The sequence below is a fragment of the Panthera pardus genome, unplaced genomic scaffold, assembly GCF_024362965.1.
Source record: "Panthera pardus isolate Hobbes unplaced genomic scaffold, ASM2436296v1 HiC_scaffold_14, whole genome shotgun sequence".
Taxonomy (NCBI): domain Eukaryota; kingdom Metazoa; phylum Chordata; class Mammalia; order Carnivora; family Felidae; genus Panthera; species Panthera pardus.
The window spans coordinates 1,883,999-1,904,695 of record NW_026526699.1 but is presented as its reverse complement, the minus strand read 5'-3'; the positions used below and the strand labels follow the sequence as shown (position 1 = coordinate 1,904,695).

Sequence of the window (20,697 nt, the reverse complement as noted above, 5' to 3'; positions counted from 1 at the left end):
CAAGTCACGGGGAACCTGCCGCGGGCGTCCCGCGTGTCGGACCAAGAGCGTGCAGGACGGCCTCGACCAAGCCATGATTTTAAAAGAAGGACAGGGGGCGCCTGGGTGGCCCAGTCAGTGGGGCGTCCGACTTTGGCTCAGGTCATGATTTAACGGTCCATGAGTTCCAGCCCCGCGTCAGGCTCTGTGCTGACAGCTCAGAGCCTGGAGCCCGCCTCCGATTCTGTGTCTCCCTCTCTCTCTCTGCCCCTCCCCTGCTTGTGCTCGATCTCTCTCTCAAAAATAAATAAACATTACGGGGCGCCTGGGTGGCTCGGTCGGTTGAGCGTCCGACTTCGGCTCAGGTCACGATCTCACGGTCCGTGAGTTCGAGCCCCGCATCGGGCTCTGGGCTGACGGCTCAGAGCCTGGAGCCTGCTTCCGATTCTGTGTCTCCCTCTCTCTCTGCCCCTCCCCTGTTCATACTGTCTCTCTCTGTCTCAAAAATAAATAAACGTTTAAAATAAATAAATAAATAAATAAGTAAATAAATAAACATTAAAAAAAACTAAAAAAAAAAAAAGAAGGATAAAACCCAGCCTCGCTCCGCAGTCTTTCTGGAGGGGCCTGCAATCAGGTGTGGGCAGGGCCAGGCTCCCCCAGGGGCTCAGGGCAGGGCCCCTCTGCCGATGGCCACCAGCCCTTGGCGAGCCTCGGCCCCATAACTCCCGTCTGTGCCCCGTCCTCCCGCAGTGTGCCTCCCACGCCTGTGTCTCCAAACCCCCTTTTCTACACGGCAGGCTCGGGTAAGCTGCGTCCTCCTCCCGTGTGGTCTCATCTTGCTGGGTTCCACCTGCCGAGCCCTCTTCCCGGACAGGGTCCCCCAGCCAGGCTCTGAGCAGACGTGACTGTGGGGGACACCGCTCACCCCACTGTGTCGCCCTGCAGTTTCCACGGCTGCGGCCCCGCCCCCAGGAACTGCCCCCAGGTTGGGAGGGGACGGTGGCCGTGCCCTCTCAGGGGGGGCAGTGGTCCCTCCCTGCTTTGTGGCTCCTCAGCGGTGTCTGTGTTGAGCTCTCCTTGGGACAGGACGCTGTCCCCTGCCAGGGCTCTCGTCCTCTCCTGACTACAGAGGGACATCTCTGTTCTGTCTGACAAACAGAACCACCTCCCGGGCCCTGAACCAGAAGCCAGAGAAGACGGAGGCGGCTGTGCCTGGCTGGACGCACGGCCGTGATGCCACAAGCGGCTCTCCCTTTCCACGGGAGCTGGTGGCACGCTAGGATCTAGAAGGCCGTGACTGCCGGGCAACGGGAAGTCCGCGTGCAACACACCGAGGCTTTCTTGCGGGATATCCTAGAGCCCGAGAAGCTGGAGGAAGAAAACGTGGGTTTGCTCCCTTTTGCCACCAGGTCGGACACTTGCCAGGACCGCTGGGCATGCGGGCGCAGAGCTCGGCACGGGCGTCCATGTCAGACCGCCCCCCGGCCAGGCTCGCGCAGGCCAGGAGCCGCGAGCGCTGCAGCGTCTTGTCCTCTTGCAGACGCTCTGTCTGTGCCAGGAGGAGACAGGGCTTGATTTGCGGCTGCGTGTTGGCAGAGCACTGGCAAACCCCAGAGAAGCAATCCGCCCCGACAAGCTCCCCTGGCTGCCGGCCTTCAAGTCCACGGCTATCCCCCGCGGCACAGAGAGCGCTGGCAACGGGGACGCTCACACTGCGTTCACTCGTTCGCCGATCTACTCAATCGACTGGTACTTACTGTGTGCCCACCATATGCCGGATTTTGTCCTAGGCGCTGAAACAGGCTCTCTCAAGTGTGTTACTTTTGGGAGGGAAAACCAACAGCACGCAAGTAAACAAAACAAAGAAGACGGGGTGTCTTGAAGAAAACGTATTCAGGCAACGTGGTGGTGACGGGCAGGACAGTAGCTCCTGTGGAGAAGAGGGTCGGGAGAAGAATCGCCAAGGAAGGGACACGAGACCAAGACAGAGACAAAGTGCTGAGGGAAACAGCATTCCAAACAGCAAGTGCAAAGGTCCTGAGGTGGAAACAGGTGTCGTATGTTCCAGAAAGACAGAGACGACCAGCATGGGTAGGCACAGGGTGAAGGGGTCTGGATAGGAGCAGGGGTAAAGGACTAGGTCGGGGGGCAGCGGCTGGGGTCTGTAGCAAGAGTGCAGATTTTAATCTCTGGGCAAGAAGAAGCACTTGCTAGGTGTAAACAGCGGTCTTGTGTTCTTTTGCCAACATGGCTGTGGCTGCCGTGTGGAGGATGGGCTCTGGGGGATAACGCAGGGAGGGCACACCTGAAGGCCTCTGAAAGCTGAGGGCCTCGCACTGTTGGCCATTGTGAGCAGGTCGCTTGGAAGTGACCGGTTCCACCGGGCAGACTTAAGAATATCCCATGCCTGTGTGTGACTCAGCCCACGCTTATTACGTGGCTTCTCTATGCCTGCGTGGGCACCGGGCATTCGCTGATAAGCAGAAAAGATAGGGAAGCTGCCCACCCGGCACCTATCGTCTCCTTGTGGGTGATCGGGACACAAGCCATCGCACAACAGGCACCACAAGTGCAAATGCCCTGGGGTGGATGGAGCATGCCCAGAGAAGCACTAGGAGGCCAGTGTGGCTCAGTCTTCAAGACCTGAGCTTTCCTGGCTCTTCCCTGCCTCCCTGGCCTCATCTGCTTCCTATTTCTGCGACTCAGGCCCCTCGTCGTTCCTCACACATGTCAGGCACCCACCCGACTCAGCCTCGGTACCTGCTCTGCACACTCCCTCCCTCCCTCCCTCCCCCCAGGTCGCTGCCCACATGTCACAGCATCACGCAGCTTCCCCAAGCACTGCAGACAAACGGGCATTTGCGTCTTTACCCCCCGTTCTTCTCCCCACCCGACATAAACATTAGTTTCTTGATAAACTTGGCCTGAATCGAGGGTGTGGACTTAGGTCCCTTTTCTCCAGCACCCGGAGCGTTTGGCACATATTAGGTGCCCGTTAAATACCGCTGAACGAACGCGTGTGTCCTTGGGTGTGGGTCCCACTGGGTTTTTCAGCGGGGCGATTGCAGGAGCTCTTGAAGTGTCTGAGGCACCCTGAAACCCGTTTCCCCTTCCAGCTGGCACACGGGGTCGTACTGTTCTGTCCGTTTGAGGCCTGTGCTACCAGGCAGCCCCTGGCATGGCAGACGGGTCTCTGGAAGGGCCGTGTGTCAGTGGACCCGTGATGTACACAGCCAATTACAGCCCATCAGAGAAGAGTCACGGGCACCTTTAGCTAGACGGAATCACCAGCGCCCAGGCCGGCGGAAGATCGGCGATCTTTGGAAACAAAAAGAGGCAACTTAGGAACGTGACCGACGGGCCGATTATCAGTTGAGACACCCCGGGCACGGAGCCAGGGCCCATAACTACACCGCGCTAACATCCAGGGAGTGGGCCTCGTTTACCGAGCGGCACGTCCCCTCTGGCACGTCCCCTCTGCCGCCCGACACTTCGGGGGCTTTCACCATGGCGTCAGGCACGAGCCGGCTGGGACCAGCAGGTGGTCAGGTGACAAGGTGCCAGCAGTGCCGTCCGAGCATCACACTCGAACCCAGCGCACCGCTTCTGCCACACGCGTCATCTGTAACTGAACGGAGCCGCCTTCCGGACCATCAGCAGGATGGTCTCTGGAGTGAGGCCACGGGGTTCTTCCGCACAAAGGATCCCACGGCCACCGGGCACCCCATCTCCAACACACGGTGACCGTGACCCCCGGCCCCCATCGCCGGTGTGCTGCATCACAGCGAAAACTCACAGCCCAGCCCTTGCCGTTGTCCTTGCCACCCCGTCTGTCCCGCCCCACGTCCAGGCCCTCGCGAGGTCTGACTTGACCTCGGAAACCCACCTCTGGCTCTGCCCTGCGCCCCCTGGGGGAGGCCGCCCTTCCGGCGGGCTGGAGGGCGGCTCCCCATCCGTCTCCCGCTCCTCACGCCAGGCTCCGCATGGCCACAGGAGCGACCCCTTCACAAACGGGACAGCAGATGCACTCTGTCACCCGCCAACACGCCGGTGGCCTCTGCGGCGAGCTGCCCACGCAGCGTGCCCAACGCTGTCCTGCCCTGAGCCCACGAGCTTGGCGCGGGACCGCACAGCCCCACGAGCCTGGCTGTTACTCCGCCCCTTGCAACGCGCACGATTACGCGGCGATCGGGAGCCGGAGGGAGCCCACCGGAGGACGGAGCAACCAGGCACGGAGCCGGTCGCCCGCCCGGAGCCAGCAGATACCAGCCGAGAGCCGGCCGGCCGCGGGGAAGCGTTCAGCCACTGCGGCCAAGAGGACACGCACCGCGTAGCCAACCCACAGACTCGTGAGCGACGCGGGGGGCTGTTCCCGGCCACAGGCCTTGGGGTGCTTTGCGGCCCGGCAGTACTGCGACAATACGTGACCGATACAGTGTCCGACGACCCTCAGGACACGCTGCGTTATCTTGGAATTCTGCTTTGGCCTGGAGGCCTCTGCCCCAGCTGACCCCAGTCGGGTCATTTCCACCGCCTGCCCCTCCCCCACCGTCTGCGCGCCGTGCCGCCAATCCCGGTGCGTGTCCAGCAGGCCCTGTGTGCTCCCGCCCTGTGTGCTCCCCAACGCCCGCAGCGCTCCCCCCCTGAGGACTGACAAGGCCCTCCGCGCAGCGGGACGTCCGGGAGAGGCCACCCCGCAGGGCCACCACATCCCTTCCCGCTCCTGCACCCTGACCCGTTTCCCTTCAGAGCACTCACCGCCGCCTGACGGCCTATCACCTACGCCGCTCTCGACGCTCTCTGTTGGCGCCACCCTGCCGGCCGCCGTGTCCCCGCGGCCCGAAAGGTGGGACGAGGTCAGTGCTCCATCGACACTTGGGGGTGAACGGGGGACGCAGTTGTCACGTAACTCGGGGCTTGGGATCCGCCGTGCGTCTCGTGCACACAGACGCCGCTGAGATGCGCGAATCCATCCCTCTCCCCTGATGGGCACACGGCAATTCGCAACGCACAGGGCGGCCACGCCCACACGCAGGGCCGACACGCCATCACGCAGGGTGGACACGCCGGCACGCAGGGCGTACACGCCCACATGCAGGGCCGACCCGCCGTCACGCAGGGTGGTCACGCAGGCACGCAGGGCCGACACGCCCACACGCAAGGCGGCCACGCCCACACGCAGGGCCTACCCGCCGTCACGCAGGGTGGACACGCACGCACGCAGGGCGACCACGCCCACACCCAGGGCCAACATGCCGTCACGCAGGGTGGACACGCCGGCACGCAGGGCCGACACGCCCACACACAGGGACGACACGCCGTCACGCAGGGCGTACACGCCCACATGCAGGGGCCGACCCGCCGTCACGCAGGGTGGACACGCCGTCACGCAGGGCGTACACGTCCACACGCAGGGCCAACACGCCGTCACGCAGGGTGGACACGCCGGCACGCAGGGCCGACACGCCCACACGCAGGGCAGTCACGCCCACACGCAGGGACGACACGCCGTCACGCACGGCGTACACGTCCACACGCAGGGCCAACACGCCGTCACGTAGGGTGGGCGTACACACGAGCGTACAGGGTGGACACGCCGGCAGGCAGGGCCGCCAAACTGAGGGCTGTTTGTAGGGACGGGACGAGGGATACAACCGGGACATGTACATGTGTGCAAGGCCCTTGTGCCGAGGTTCAAGCCCGGGCTCAGGCGGGAAGGGCGGCGGGCTCCACGCCGCTGGTCGAGACCCAGGCGTCCACCTGCTGCAGAGGCAGGCGGGGACACACGGAGGTTTGGACATGTGGGAATTTCACACACCTGAAGCCATAAATGAGGCCTCCTCTGCCCACAGAGAGGACCGGCCTTATTGTTCACTTTCCTAATCGTCTAGGGCGGGGTCGGCCGACAACGACGCGTCCCTCCCAGTCCCTGGGGCCCGGGAGTGTGTCGCGTCCCACGGCACAAGGACCCTGCAGGTGTAACGAAGCGTGTTGAGGGGAAACCGTGACCACACGATGGGCCCAGCGTGACCACAGGGTCCGTGCACGCGGGAGGCAGGTGTCAGAGAGCAAAGAAGACGCCCCATCGCTGGTTTGCAGGTGGAGGTAGGGGCCGTGTGCAGCCAGAAGAAGGTGGAAAAGTCATGGAAGAGTCCCCGCAAAGCCTTCGGAAAGGAGTGCCCTGCCCACGCCCGGATTTGGGACGCCGGGCCCCCTGGACCGTAGGACACTTGTGTTTGAGCCGCAGCCTCTGTTACCCCAGCAGTGGGAAGCTTACCCACGGGGTTTATCCGCCTCAGCACCACTTGATCGCCTGCCCTGTGCTCGTGGGGGTCCGTGCCTGCTACACACCCAGAGCCCCCTCCCCAGTCGTGCCGATCACAAACGCCTCCAGACCGCCAGACGTCCCCTGGGCGGCAAAGTCACCCCTGCTGAGAACCGCTGCTCTGCACTACCCTTCACGACGACGCCAATCCAGCAGGCTGTCGGCAGAGCCCCAGGGCATGGCCGGGGATTCCCAGCCCAGCCGCCACGGGGTTCACCCAACACCGACTTTGTCCGGGCACCGAAGGCAGAGTGGCACAGACCACGCCTCGTGGCTTCAGAGACCTCAGGCGGCAGTCTGCGCTGTGGAGATGAACGACTGCCCGGCAGGGCCTCATCTGTCTAGGGTGACACGTGGTGGGAGGCAGGAGGTCCGAGCCAGCCCGGCCGGTCCTTCAGGGAAGGCGAGGTGGGCACAGGCTGACAGCCACATATGCAGCTGGGTTACCCCTCATGACCACCGGCGAGCAGGCCATCTTTTTATTTTGTTTTTTTTTTTTTGAGAGAGTGTGTGAGCACGGGAGGGGCAGAGAGAGAATCCCAAGCAAGCTCCGAGCTGTCAGCACAGAGCCTGGTGTGGGGCTCGAACTCACAAACCGCGAGGTCATGACCTGAGCGGAAACCCAGAGCTTAACCCACTGAGCCCCCAGCCATCTCTACCTTTAGTTGAGACAGCGCTCCCACACCATCAAGCTCACCCTCGGACGGGTACAGAGCAGCGGTTTCGGTAAATTCGCGAGGGTGGGTAACCGTCACACAAATTCCAGAACATTCTGTCACCCCGAAAGAAAAGCAGCCGCTCCCCATTTCCCACCTCACCCCAGTCCCTCCCAGCCACCAATCTGCTTCCCTTGGAGATCCAACTGCTTCCCCAGATGGGGCCCTAGACAGAATTACAATCCCTTCTTGATTGGGGGTGGGGAGCAGTGGGTGCTGGGCGTGGCGTGGGAACCACAAAGGACCCAGGCCACGGAGGTGCCACATTGGAGGACCGCAGGTGAGGACTAATTTATTCTTTTACGTTTTACAACACTTTTCTTCAATGAGAATTCATTCAGCTTCACTCCGCACCATCGGTAGCAACCCCCCCCAACTCCCGTTAAACATTGACGGGGTGCCCAGTGCGTCAGAAATGCACGAGGACTGTCCGGTTCCCTGCACCCCGATGAAGCCATTTTCCGACTTAGCTGTTCTCTTTATAACAAAGGTCATTCAACCTCTGAGGAGCAGCTTAAAATTCACGGAGTTTGGGACCGGCGTAGACGCCCCTGGTCCTCACCGCGAGGAAGCTCCATTTCTGCTCAGAGCCCCGCCTGGTGTCTCTCGCTCAGCTGTGTTTAGCATCCTAAGAAATGGGAATGCGTCACTGGTTTCACGGGACCGCTTCCAGAAACATTTGAATTTTGTTATTTATCGCTCTTGATGCCACGGAAAGGGTAAAAACAGCCCCGAGAGCCCTGAATTTGGATGACGGCTTCAAACAGGGTTTCATCCGCCTTCCGCTCCTCAGCCTCGTCCCTCGCGCTGACCCTAAGGGAGGCAGAGGGTCCCCTCCTACCTTTAGGACCTGTTCTAGGTTCTCCAGCTTGGCTTGGAGCTGGCGTTTCTCCTTCACGGCCAAATCGCGTTCTCTGGTCACTATGGCGAGCACGTGCTGGAGCCAGGCATGCTCTGTTTTCACCTACAAGTAGCGGGGGGAGAGAGGGGGGCCGTTTGTAACACGCACCCCATCTGTGGGGTTTGTCGTCAGCTGGCGTCTGCCACTTTCTCCTCCGTGACTTTTCAGGGAGCCTTCCCCTCCCTCACCCTGGATCACGGACTTCGTGGCGGGTCAGGGTGAACGCATGTGCCCCAGGCTGGACAATTAGCACACAACATCCCTCTTCCTCCTGCCTCCCCACCACAGTGACAGTGACCGGCTCAGGAGTAATGGGAATGTGACCCGGGCCTGGCCAATCAGTGCTATCCCACCCCCTGATACAGCGACTGGTTGGAAGGGCCACGAGACCCCGTTGCATCCGTGGAGAATGAATGAGACACCGGACTGGTATGGAAGCCTGGGAAGACACTTCCTCTTTTGCCCCCCGGACTAGGAAAGTTGAAGACAAAAGGATGGGTCTGGAGCCCCAGTTGCCATCAGGAAGGGAGAGTCCATCTGAGAACAGAGCCAACAAGACAGCCAAGAGAAGCAGAGAGAGAAGCAGGGTCCTGACGCCGTAATTTGAGCACCTAGATCAAGCTGTGCCTGAAGCTGATATTTTCGTTTCCAGTCACGCAGCCCAATTCCTTTTGTCTGCTTACACCAAGCTGAATCGTTTTCTGTTCCTTTGAACGGACACCCCTAACAGATACAAAGCGTTACCCAAATTGTTCAGGATACGAGTTCTTTTGTCTGAAAATTCCACTTTTGTTTTACAAGTGGACAAAAATGGCCACAAGGCTCTGTGTGCTTTATGATGATGGATGCTCTAGGAACCTCAGACACCAGGTCCAGTCTCAGACCACAGACCCCCTGAGAACCAAGTGTTGAATTTACTTGGGGCGGGGGCGGGGGGGGGGGGGGGGGGGGGCACCACTTACCCTCAATCTCTCCTGTGGCTTTTTGGAAACCAGGAAGGACATGCCGTGATGAGGGAAGATACCTAGGTTTATTCCCCATTAATTTTCACTGTGCGGCATACTTGAACCGAAACGCGGCCTTTTCGTTTCTTTCCCTCCTCCCCAGATGTTACAGCATGAATTAGGGCTTCGATGACAGGCTGTCACAAGGTCGTATTTGTCAGCTTTAAAAGAGGTCCTTTCCGTTTCACACGCCCTCTGTGCAGCGTGTGCGTTTAACCTGACAATCTCCGTGACACCAGGAGAAAGAAAGGCACCCACTTGGAGCTCCTGAACGGCACAGGGTCACGGGGAGGCTGTTATTAAGAGGTCGTACAGAGGTCTGATTCACAGGAGTGTTTTCGTGCCGTTTTGCGACAGCCTGAAGCGTCAGGCCGCGAGCTTGGGGAAAAAATTCAGACGCACCAGGTGAACAAGTCGTGACCTAATGGAACTACACAGAACTCACACCTGAACCCCAGCAAGAAATTGTGACCCGTGAGTTACGTCCAGTGCTCTAAGGCCGGTCTCCCACGGCAGCCAGCACAGGCCCAGATGTAAGTCAAGGCTTGCCTCTCTCCGACTGAGACGTCCCATAGCTGCCGTGGAAATGAGATCCAGACTCCTGGCTGGTCGGCACGCTTCTGCAGCCTCTGACCCGCCAGCTCTCCGTTCTCACCTGAGGCCCCGTTACCACCACTCTCATGCTCCGACTGTCCTGTAAACAAGCCAAACCCAGTCCCACCCACCCCAGGGCCTTTGCACGTGCTGCCTGCACCACAGCAAGCCCCTACCCACCCCTTCCTCCACCCCCCCGATCGTGGTGGCTCTGGCTCCTGCTCATCATTTATGCCACTTCCTCATCAGGCCCTCCCACCATGCTTGAGATAACAAAACGCTCCTCCCCTCACCTGCCCCCAGCGCCCTCAGTGCTTTGCCGTGCTTTGTCTCACTATCTGGAATGATCCTGCGTAGCTGTTTACATTTCCCTGCGGTGGCTCCTTGTTAGAGTCTAAGTCCCAGTTGGACAGGACTTGTCCCTGTGACCCAGTTCTCTGTCCCCAGTGCCTGGAAGGCTGCCTGGCACGGCCAGGGTTCCAGGAACGGAAAGGCATCAGGGGAAGACGGTCAAATGCAAGGTGGCTGTGTTCCCGGGGAACTCAGTTCTGCTGGTCCATCCAGGTCTGCTGGCCACCCACACGCCCATCGCCGCTCTCCCAGCTTGTCCGTTTCCTAGTGAAGTTTGGCCGCGGGAGATGCCAGCAGGAAGTCGGGGGCTGGAGAAGACACAGGCTGGGGTTAACGCCCTCGCCACCACGGCTGGGGCTGTTCAGACACAGAGTTCTGTCCGCAGGCCTGACGCTGCTGTCCCTGGAAGGGGCCTGCTGGCCGGGCTGGCCAGTGGCTGGCGGCTGGGAATGTGGATTGCAGGAGGACCCCCCCCCCCCCCGCCGTTTCTCACCAATGGGAGGCCTCCCCGTGTCCAGACTCTGCGCAAACCACGTGGTTACTGCTGACCCCCCGCTCTCCTTCGAGGGGGCGGGGCTCTGGGACTCGCCCGGGAGACCATGACCCTGGACGCCGAGTCCCTGCCGGGCTTCCCGCGGCGACCCTTCGCACGCGCCGTGACGACGTGCCGCTAGAACGGAGCGCGTCCTGCGTGGCTCCTGGAGGCTGGGGCCCGCCCGCCCCCGGGTGTTGCTCACGTGCTTTCCCTGCGCCGACGGCACTTCGGGTCCTTCCGCCGTGATGAACCGTGGCCACGAGCGCGACTGCACACGGAGTCCCACGAGTCGCCCTCGCGAGTCACGCACCTTGGGCGGTCCCGGGGGCCCGACGCAGTGTCCCCCTACCTACGGCCGGCGCTCTTGCCCTGGCCCCCTGGGCTGCCCACCCAGCGGCCTGGCTGCCGCTGCCTTCTGCCCCCACCACCCCGCCTGGTTCCCGGAGCCACACCCACAGCTTTGTGAGCAGTATCTCCTCCGTCCCCCACCTTGAAGGGGCCAACTGTTCCTACTGGGACTCCGGTGGATTAATTCTCGAAAGAAAACAACGTTCCCACAGTAGAGACACAGAACGAAGGGTTCAAAGTCCCCATGAGTGAGGCGTTTCCGAGAAGCACGTTTGCTCTGTCGGGAAGCCGGGGTGGGTTTCGGGCTCCCTGTGCGGAAGGCGACGTGAACTGTCCCCACAAGAGCGTGGGGCAGTCGGAAATCACGCCCGAAGGGGCGCTGAGCGGGGGCCGTGGTTGACAATGGACAGTCCCCAACCTGGGGACAGTCACAGTCCAGCTGTGCGTCTGGAACCTACTGGCAGGCGCCAGACCCCCGCCCTCCCGCCGGGATGCTGCAGATGAGGTTGGGGCAGATGTGCGAGGCCCGCGTGTGCCGTAACCCCCCCTCCCCCCACGTGGAGCCGCGATGCTGTACTTTGGTTCCTGGAAATAGTGCAGATGACTACAGCAACATGAGAGAAAGCGATGACGTTGGGGGGAGGGAGGGAACAAGTTTTATCGGTCTGGAAGTCAGTGCTTTGAAGGAAAGTTGAAATGGACGAGGAAGAAAATGCAGGGGACGTCTGGACAACTAGAAGGTTCTGGAAGTGGTTGGCATTGATTCTGTCACAGACCTCCTCTCGCACCAGGATCAGTATTTCTCGCACCTAAAACTTACCAGAGTCTCCCCCGTACGTTTACCAGAATGATTAAGGGCATCACTCTGGTCTTTCCGAGGAGGGCAAGAGGGTCTGTTGGTAGGGAGGGGAGGTAAGCAAAGGCGTGACTGAAGATTGCAGCAGGCTGTCCACGCCCAAGTCCCCGGAACCTTACACAGCAGAAGGGACTTTGCAGAGGTGACTGAGTGTCCAGGCCTCGTCCCCGACAGTCCAGGTGGACCGGTGGGATCACAGGGGTCCTTACAGGAGGGAAGCAGGAGCATCAGCGTCTAAAAGGGAGATTTTGAAGACGCTGTTCTGGCTTTGGTGGAGGAAGGGCCCACAAGCCAAGGGACGGGGGCGCCTCCAGAAGCCGGAAACGGTGAGGAGACGTCTTCTCCCTTAGAGCCTCCAGGAAGAGTGCGGCCTGCCCACACCTTCGTTTTAGGACTTCTGACCCCAGGCAGCCTGGCTCCAGAGTCCCCACAACCAGAGAAGGAGGACAAAGGCGACGGTAAGCTAAAAAGCGTCTCAGAAACCGCGAACACCAAGCTGTCCCCTGGAAGATGCCTTTGCCTGACAATCTCCTGTCTGTCCCCAGCACCGAGGCCTCGGCTGGGGCCGGCTGCCGGCTCCCCTACTGGCCACACCTGTGTGAACAGCCTTGGGGGTGCAGTCTCTTCCCCGCCGGGCCTCCCAGTGGAGATGCCACATGACCCTGAGCAGAAATCTCTGGGGGACGGTGACCCTTCCTGAACACACTTCCTGAGAGAGGCTCGGTCTGCTCCTCCTCTTCCAGCTCCAGCGAGGAAGTGATGCTGGGGGACGGAGTAGCCACCGTGTCGTGGAGACGACACATCATGGCCCCAGCACGATGGCACTGGGGAGGAGCAGAGCCCGGGCCCTCTTGCGTCTCCGCAGCCGCCTCTGCCCCGGGCTCCTCACATCTTCCTGCACGAGAGCGATAATGCCCCCCGGGTGTTTATGCCACCAAGCTTGGGTCCCTGCTACAGGCAGCTGGAAAGAATCCCAGCTGACAAACCCAGGGAGGGCGTCGTTCTTTCGGGTTCGGTAGCAGCTGATCCCGCCTGGAAACAGATGCCTCCAAACAAAAAACACAGTAAATGTCAGCTGGCTGGGGGGGTGCGTGGGGCTGGAGCCTGAGGCCTCACCACGCTGCCCAGTGGGCCTTCCCAGCCCTTGATGGTGCCAGAAGCCTCCGTAGAGAAGCCCCCTGGCCTACCACTTCCCTGGTCCCCGCTGCCTGCCGTCTAGCTCAAAGCCGGGCACTCCCACAGGCAGAGAGCTCTCCCGGGGCCGACCCACATCCCCCCCACGTCCCTGCGCCTGGACAAGAACGTGCTCCTGGGAACAGAGCCAGGCGCGGAGAAAGAGTTCTCAGAATAGCAGAAAGGACATAAAGGGCTTTTCACTAAGACACAGAAACTACGACCCCACAAAAAAACAAAGAAACGCATTGGGAAAGGTTCTGAGATGTTCAAAGTCGGGAGCCCGGACGGTTCTTCTTTTGTTCTGGTCAAATGGAAATGTAACAGTGTGCTCACTCCTAGCGGATTTTGTTCTGAGGAAAAACGGATGATATTCCGGTGTGACCCCCGCCCGGGCCAGGGCCCTCTCTTTCCAGCCAGGGCTCTTAGCCTCACAAACCGCGGATGTCTACAGGTGTTGTCCTTATCAACACCCATAATTTTCTCTTACTAGACGAAGAGTGAGAACAGCTAGTAAGTAGGATGACTGTTGTTCGTACCAGTGATTCATAACCGGACCCAGGATTCCTGCCACCCTCAGATTTCTGGCCAGCAGGTAAGTGGAGTTCACGGGTGATGGGTTCATAGGTCATGGACTTCACCTCCTGCCCCGAACTTGGCTGCAGGACGCAGCCGATGCCAGGTTTCCACGCTGCCCTGGGACCGTCCCACTGCACACAGACGCAGCCCCTTAACACCTGGGGCACCAGATCCAGCCAGTTGACTCATTTCCATTTCAGAACACAGGCCTGGGGGCAGACCAGTGGCACCAGGGGAAGTGCAGCCTGAGGCATCTGGTGATGCCCTGGGAATGCGCCCGAACCTCCCACTGGCCCCAGGAACAGCTACCCAGTTTGGGGGGGGGGGGGAGTTTCATAGGCCCCCTTGGACTGAGGCAAATGGGAAATCTGAATTATTTTTCTTTAATCAGGGAAAAGTCGGGTTTGCCAGCGTAAAGGACCTTGAACACATTCTGTGCCCCGTGCCCTGGATTCCCGGCTCATTCGTTTCCTTGCACAGGGCTGCCTGCCCCAATCCGATATTCAACCCGGTTTTCCCAAGAAGCCCACGTCAGATTTTGCACCCGAGAGGCAATCATTTCCGGGCAGGCTCCTGGGACGACAGTGACGATGCATCTTTTTGCCTCCAGAATTAAGAGCTCGGGTCATTACTACTGCTTTCTTAATCGGGGATCCTGAGAAGCACATTGCAAACCCAGGCCAGAATCAGATGGGGGAATTGGGAATTTCCAGGCATCGTCCCGAGAACCAGGAGGGTTCCTTGTGTTTCTGCAGGGTCACAGGGACGGCTCCCCGATCCATGAGTCTGGTGCTGGGCTTGAATACTTATTTTGGCATCATTTAACCAACCCGGTCCCTTCCACCTCCCTGCTTACGCTGGACATGCACCCAGGCTCCAAGGACGGTCTTGTGAGAACTGCTGTTTCCCAGGCCTTCTCCCTCCCTCGGTCCCTCTCCATCCCATATCAACCTCCAACCCATCCCCCTCACCCCTCCCATCCCCCTCTCCACCCCCACCCCCACCCCCATCTCAGACAGCCAGCCCAGGCACTCTGAACTAACACTGAGCCTGCAAAGCTGGCAGAGGGGCAGGACAGAGCTGCGTGGCCCCGCCAGTCTCCCTGCCTTCTCTCTCAAAGCTCTGCTATTCCTGTCTGTGCTGGTGAGTCACTGGGCGCCCTCACACACCTCTGCAAAGCTGGAAGGAACGTAAGCCCTCGTCTGTGCCCAGCAGCCTTGTGTAAAAAGTCAAGGCGGGGATGCAGCCCAGGAAGACGTTTCCAACCTTCCGTGAAAAAGTGTTGGACTCTGTGAGGATCCCCTAGGATGACCAGGGTGGCCCATCAGCACAGCCATCCAGCCAGGTCCCGGACAGGAGCCCTTGCCTGGACGGTGACGCCAAGAACCAGGACTCTAACCCATTACTGACCAGCACTGGCTTGGCCAGATGCCTCCGGGAAGTACCATCGTCCCCGCTCCCGCCCTGTCTCTCTCAGCCCCTCCAAAGCTGGAATCACCTCTCCAGGCACAGGAGCCCCGCTTAGGAGGAGACACAAGTGCACGAGAAAGCCACCCCAAGTTCAGTCCTCCCTACAGCCAGCTCCCACCGCCCTGCTCTCAGCCTGCCTCTGCTGCCTGAAACACCACCATTACGTTACACGGCCGTTCCTGTTGAAATAGACATACTCCTGGGCAGAGGGGGCCGCTAAGCCTCATTCAGCATTCACGCCTCAGGGAGAATGAGTTTGTCAGAGTCTTTCCTGAGAGGTTTGGAAAGGAAGAGGGCAGAGAGAGTGGGGGCTGGTGGGAATATGAGGGGAAGGGCACTACTTGGAAAGCTGGGATGCACCGAGCACACGTCTTTTTAGAGAATAGTGGTAAAACGCACATCCCGTAGGACTGAACCATCAACCATTCCTAAGTACAGCTCAGTGGCACAAGATACATTCACACTGCTATGGAGTCATCCCTCCATCCGTCTCCAGAATTCTTTTCATCTTCCCCAAACCGAGACTCTGTCCCCATCAAACACTAACCCTCCCGCCATTTTACTCTCTGACTCTGGGGATCTGGGTTCCTGAATTTCTGGGGACCTAAGTGGGATCATACAGTATCGTCCTCTATGACTGGCTTATCTCATTAAGCATCGTGTCCTCCAGGCTCATCCGGGTCGTGGCAGGTGTCAGAATTTCCTTCTTTTAAGGCGGAATGGTATTCCGTTGTAATAGAGACCGCGTTTTGTTGGTGCGTGTGTCTGGTGACGGACCCGTGGGTTGCTTCCACATTTTCGCTAGGGCAAATGGTGCCGCTGTGAACACCGCTACACAAATATCTCTTCAAGACCCCGCTTTCGGTTCTTTTGGATATATGCCCAGAAACAGAAGTATTGGATCATCTGGTCGTTCTATTTTTCATTGTTTAAGAAATCACCGTCCTGTTTTCCACAACACCTGTACCGTTTTCCATTCCCATCAATGGCGCACGAGGGTTCCAACTTCTCCACATCCTTGCTAACGCTTATTTTCTGAAAAGCACATCTTTAAAAAAAAAATTGGCCAACTGGAAGGCAGAAGAGTGTCAAATCAAGAAAGCTCTAATTTTTTTGTGAACTGTTAGAACTCCGTTCTCTGAAATACATGTTAGTACACCTGTGAAATTAGCAGCTGCAAACTGCCAATCGTCAGCAAATACTCTTAGAGCACCTACTGTGTGCGCTGTTGCTGGTGCTGGGGAAACACTGCTGGATGTGACAGCAACGGCCTGTGCTCCCTTGGAGCTGGCGTTCTCGTCGCAGGAAGACAGGCGGACACAGAAATGAAGACGCGCGATCGACCATGTGGTAAGAGATACGAGAAAACAAAACCCAGTGAGGTCGCCAAGACCAGAGGAGGGGGGAGAGAGGGCCACCTGTGTGCAGCAATAGAGGTGTTGCCGAGAAGGTACCTCTTAGGAATGGATGCCCAGAAACTGCCAGGTATTTGGAGACGAGGAAGTAGAATTCTTAGCAGGGAAAATTATCCAGCGCTGAGACAAGCTTGGTCTGACGAACAGAAGGTTCGGAGTGGCCAGAACGTCACGAGCCAAAGGTGGGGTGGCTGGTAAGGTTGACCAAGATGGCACCACGGAAGGACTGCCACTGCCGTTTATGGGAGGCATCGGAAGTTTGCTCAGAGGAGCCACGTCACCTGGTCCTGTCACTAGACCAGTCTAGCTGCTGCCAGAAAATGACCTAGGATGATCAGAAGGGCGATGGGCCCCTTAGGGGACGATAGCAGCAGGAGAAAGTGGTGGCCTGGAGGCTGTGACGGGGAGGAAGTTCTGATGTGGCTTGTTGGCGCGCGGGATGTAGGCATGAGGTGAGGGAAGGGTCCGGGTGGCGCCTAGCACCTTGCCCTGGGCAGTCGTGTGGACGGTACCTTCCATCTGCTGGGCTGAGAGAAGCCGGCAGGGGGCTGGGGGGGGGACCTGGTGTGGGCAGGTTTGAGGGACCCCAACTGGTTTGCTCTGGGCTCTTTGTTGAGGGTATGATCCCAACAGACTTCCACGTTGAGAGAACTAGTGGACGGTGAACGAGATGCCACTAAGTGCTGGGTACGGGCATCGCACGGAGGAATAAAAGGGATGTGACCCAGGAACCGGCCACCCACGCACTGGGTGGAGTTGGGTGATTCCCTCTCCCCCGCCCCTCCTTCCCCGAGACCCCTCCCTGCCACCCCGCTTCCAGTTACCTTGTGAGGCTGCCAGCCCCGTGCGGGAAGGCCTGCATAGTGGGGTCTCAGGTGGTGCTTCCCCTGGATGGCATCCTTCAGTTCCTTTTCCTAGGACAGAAGGAAAGGGCGTCATGAGATGACTCCCCAACTTCAGGGACACGGCAGAGCACGGTAGCTGAGGTTTCTGATTAGGAAGTTAGCCCCTGGATAAGAGGTGATTCTGCAAACACCGTGCGATGTGGGACCGGCTTCCTTCTTCTTTCCGGGCCATGAGTGTCCTACTCTATAAAACGGGAGTAACAGTCCTCCACATGGCGTTATAAGATTATAATAAAATAATATATATTAAGGCTGTAGTGAGATTCCCAGCGGATAAACCACCCACAGTATGTGGCACGTTGACCTGTATTGCGCGTTTGCATACTAACCAGGCAATCTTGGTAAGTAAAGCTTTGAACTGACCCTTTCCTCACAAACGCCAGTCCAAACACATTGCCAAAATAACATTAGAGAAGATCTGAAAGGCTTTGTCCTGCTCAAAAATGGGGTAAAAAAAAATCTATGAGGACTACAAATGACTGGAACACCCATGGTGAGTGGGACACTCAGGCCAGATTCTCAGGCACAGAATTGGGAGTCTAGGTTTTGTTTGTTTGTTTGTTTGTTTGTTTGTTTGTTTTCAGTGTATGTGGGACTTGAATTTCATGCATGAGGCAAGATATCTGAGCAAAGCTTACCACCCGCCCTAAGGCCGGTCCAGCCCCAGACCCCAAAGAAAGCTGAATATAACTGACGTCTGCCCAGAGTTCCAGCTTATGTAAGGTAACACACCCAGAGACAGAGAGGGAGCAGGCCCGCTGGCTCAGTGTGTGCACTGTGTTACGCCCTCGTATCACCTACTAAGAGAACAGTGAGCTACCAGTCACCAAACCTAATTCGAGACTGGGGGCATTCAGGGTGTAGCATAGTAACAGCAGAGAGGTAAGATAGAGTGGGGCTGAGCACAGAAAGAGAGAGAAATTGGGGGTAATTCTCCCCATTAAAGAAAAGCCTGAAAATGGTAATGCCAAAACACGTTTAAAAGAAAAACTCACAGTACTCTACAGATGTGACAAAATCAGTAATCAGGATGCATTGACACCAGAGGAAATAAAAATAATAAAGCAATCTGAAAATGACTTCAATATGTATGTTGAGGGTTCTCGCAAAGAGGGAGAAGGAATGACATCCATCCAAAAGAACAAGAAAGAGGCAATAGAGACAACTAATGGCCACAGTGGAAGGTGCCTGGCGATTCATCAGCCTCCACCAGTCAAGTCTGCAATTTTGTTTGCCTGGTCCTTCAGGTTTGTCCTCCGTTCACTCCTCAGTGAGTCAATATCCGCAGGCCACCCACGTCTAGAACTGATCTGGTGACTCTCCTCTACACTCCATTCACCCTCCCAACAGGAAAAGGGCAGAGTCCTGTGGTTTCAGACACTTCCCACAGGAAGGAGGCTCCTCCTGGCTATTTTCAGGTCCCATGTTTCAGTCAACGTCCCTTCCTCTCCATCATCAGGAGCTTCTCTGCTCTTTGGCACCTACCTTGTTTCCATGGTGATAAAACACAAGGCAGCAACCCTACACGCCTTCCCAACACACCATATCAATGGTGCTTTGTTCTGGGAACAATGATTCCCCAACCTACGGGAATGAGCTTGACAATAGAGCAGTCACATTGCCTCCTCGGGGATATTCCCCATAACACCGGCGATCTGAAGGGTATGGGTGTACTCATCGAAACACCAGGGTCCTGACCTTGGAGACCTTATGTGCCCCATGGTAGACGAAGGCAGCAATATCTCAGAGGACCACAGGAGAAACATTGGGGCTACAGGGAGAGGAGTATGGGTTCTGAGGTCAGACTGCCCAAATACAACCTCTAGCCCTTCCCCCTCGTAAGCCGTCTGGCCTCGCGCAGGCTGTCCGACAGCCGCACAGCTCTCTGAGGCCTGAGGATGTAAAGATGCCTACGCGATCAGGCGGTGTGGAGATTTAACTGCAATAATTCTCCCGGAACACTAAGCACACTCCCCCGCACACAATGACGGCTCAAAAAGGTGGTCCCTTCCCTATTGGAAGCATGACCACCTTTGCCTACGTCTTCCCATCTTCCACTTTCTACCACCAGATGACCCCTTCGCTCACGACATCACCTCTCTGCACCTCACTTGGAAGAGTTGACTGCAGAAAAGGAACCTCAGGGGAAGGAAACAGCACTGGCTCATTCACCCAATTTTTTGGAGGCTACATAAAAGTTCCATTCACTTATTTTACGTTCCTTCTCAGTGATTCCAGGTCAGCCGCTTAACCTGACGAAATCCGTCTTCCCAAGAAAAACAGCTCAAGATCGAAATCCTGTCCAAGCAGCACTGATTCACGACGTCGCCAGGCAAAAGAAAAGAATTACCACCGTCTCTTCCCAATGCCATTTCTCCAGCTCGGTTGAAGCATGAGTTGGCACTTCGGGCACCACTTACTATCCTGGTGACCCGCCCCCGCCCCCAGCAAGAAGGCCAACCACAGAAGGAGCTGCTGAAAACAAAACCACTCCCAAACAAACAATCCTCTGCCCTACACTTAGATAATCACAAAATACCTGCGCAGCGTGTCAAAGCCCTCCACACAATGATGCCGACAGAAGCCGATTCATTGGCAAAGACACCCAGCAAAGGCCCAAAGAAAAAAGAAGATACCACTCTGAACCTGCAAACCTATGTGATTTATCCTCCAAATTACGGGTATCTCACTTTATCCACGCTTGCTGTTTACCCCCGGAGAAAGTGCAGAGGTGGCTGGGGGCGGGGAGCGATGGGGCCGGTTGCAGGAGCGGGGGTGGGAGGGCGGGTCCGGGGGTCTTGTCCCAAGCGCTACAGTTCCCGCAGACTTCACCCCTTGTCGCCCCAGGGCACGGTGCTGCTCTGACATGCATGTATTTGCAGTACGTAAGGGAAGATTCCAAAAATGGCTGCTGTCCGTGCTTCGGGTCCTATTCGGATGCCGCAAAGTAAGAAGACTTACCCTGGAAGCTCTCATCATTGACACTGTGCAGGACCAGAGCCGCCCACCCAGGGATGCTGTCCCCGCTCCAACTAGAGGACTCCTTTCTGAGTTAATCGGCACCACCGAAGAAATGCCACCAAGCAAAATACAGATCACCTTGTGTATTGGTCGCATGCTTGAGACCAGCAGGCCCCCAAAAGATGTGGGCTTGTGGTCGCAACACGACAAAATGAGAGTCTCCCAACAGGCGCGCGGGTGGCTCCAGCTATGACAGTTCTCGGGAGGGGGAGGAGGAGGAGGACGGAGTGGATTTAACATAACCTGACAGGCCTGCCTGAGTCGCGAGGCTCTCCGCAGCCTGGGGTAAGCGGCCAGCCACAGCGGTGCCTGGGGTGCCTGGGGTGCCAGGTGCACACACCCGCTCCACGCGATGGTGAAGCAGGGCCCCCGCTCGCGGCCCCTGTTGTGCAGGTTGGACACTGTGCACCGTGGACCACATCTGAAAGCCGGGAACTGAGTTTGACGACACACACCCACGGCCCGAAGACAGGGATCTGGTGACTCACGCATCACCAGGACTGAGATAATGAAGAACTTTCC

At 58.0% G+C, this 20,697-nt stretch overlaps 1 protein-coding gene across 1 annotated transcript in view; it reads right to left on the bottom strand.

Annotated features, from left to right (window-relative positions):
* Positions 1-20,340, bottom strand: part of RIMBP2 (RIMS binding protein 2) — a 96,513-nt gene extending 76,173 nt beyond the window's left edge. The window contains 3 exon segments of the mRNA XM_053901887.1: positions 7,865-7,987; positions 17,074-17,163; positions 20,116-20,340. Coding sequence (XP_053757862.1) covers positions 7,865-7,987; positions 17,074-17,163; positions 20,116-20,271 — 369 coding nt within the window. The 5' untranslated portion in view covers positions 20,272-20,340.
* Positions 20,341-20,697: the final 357 nt, after the last annotated feature.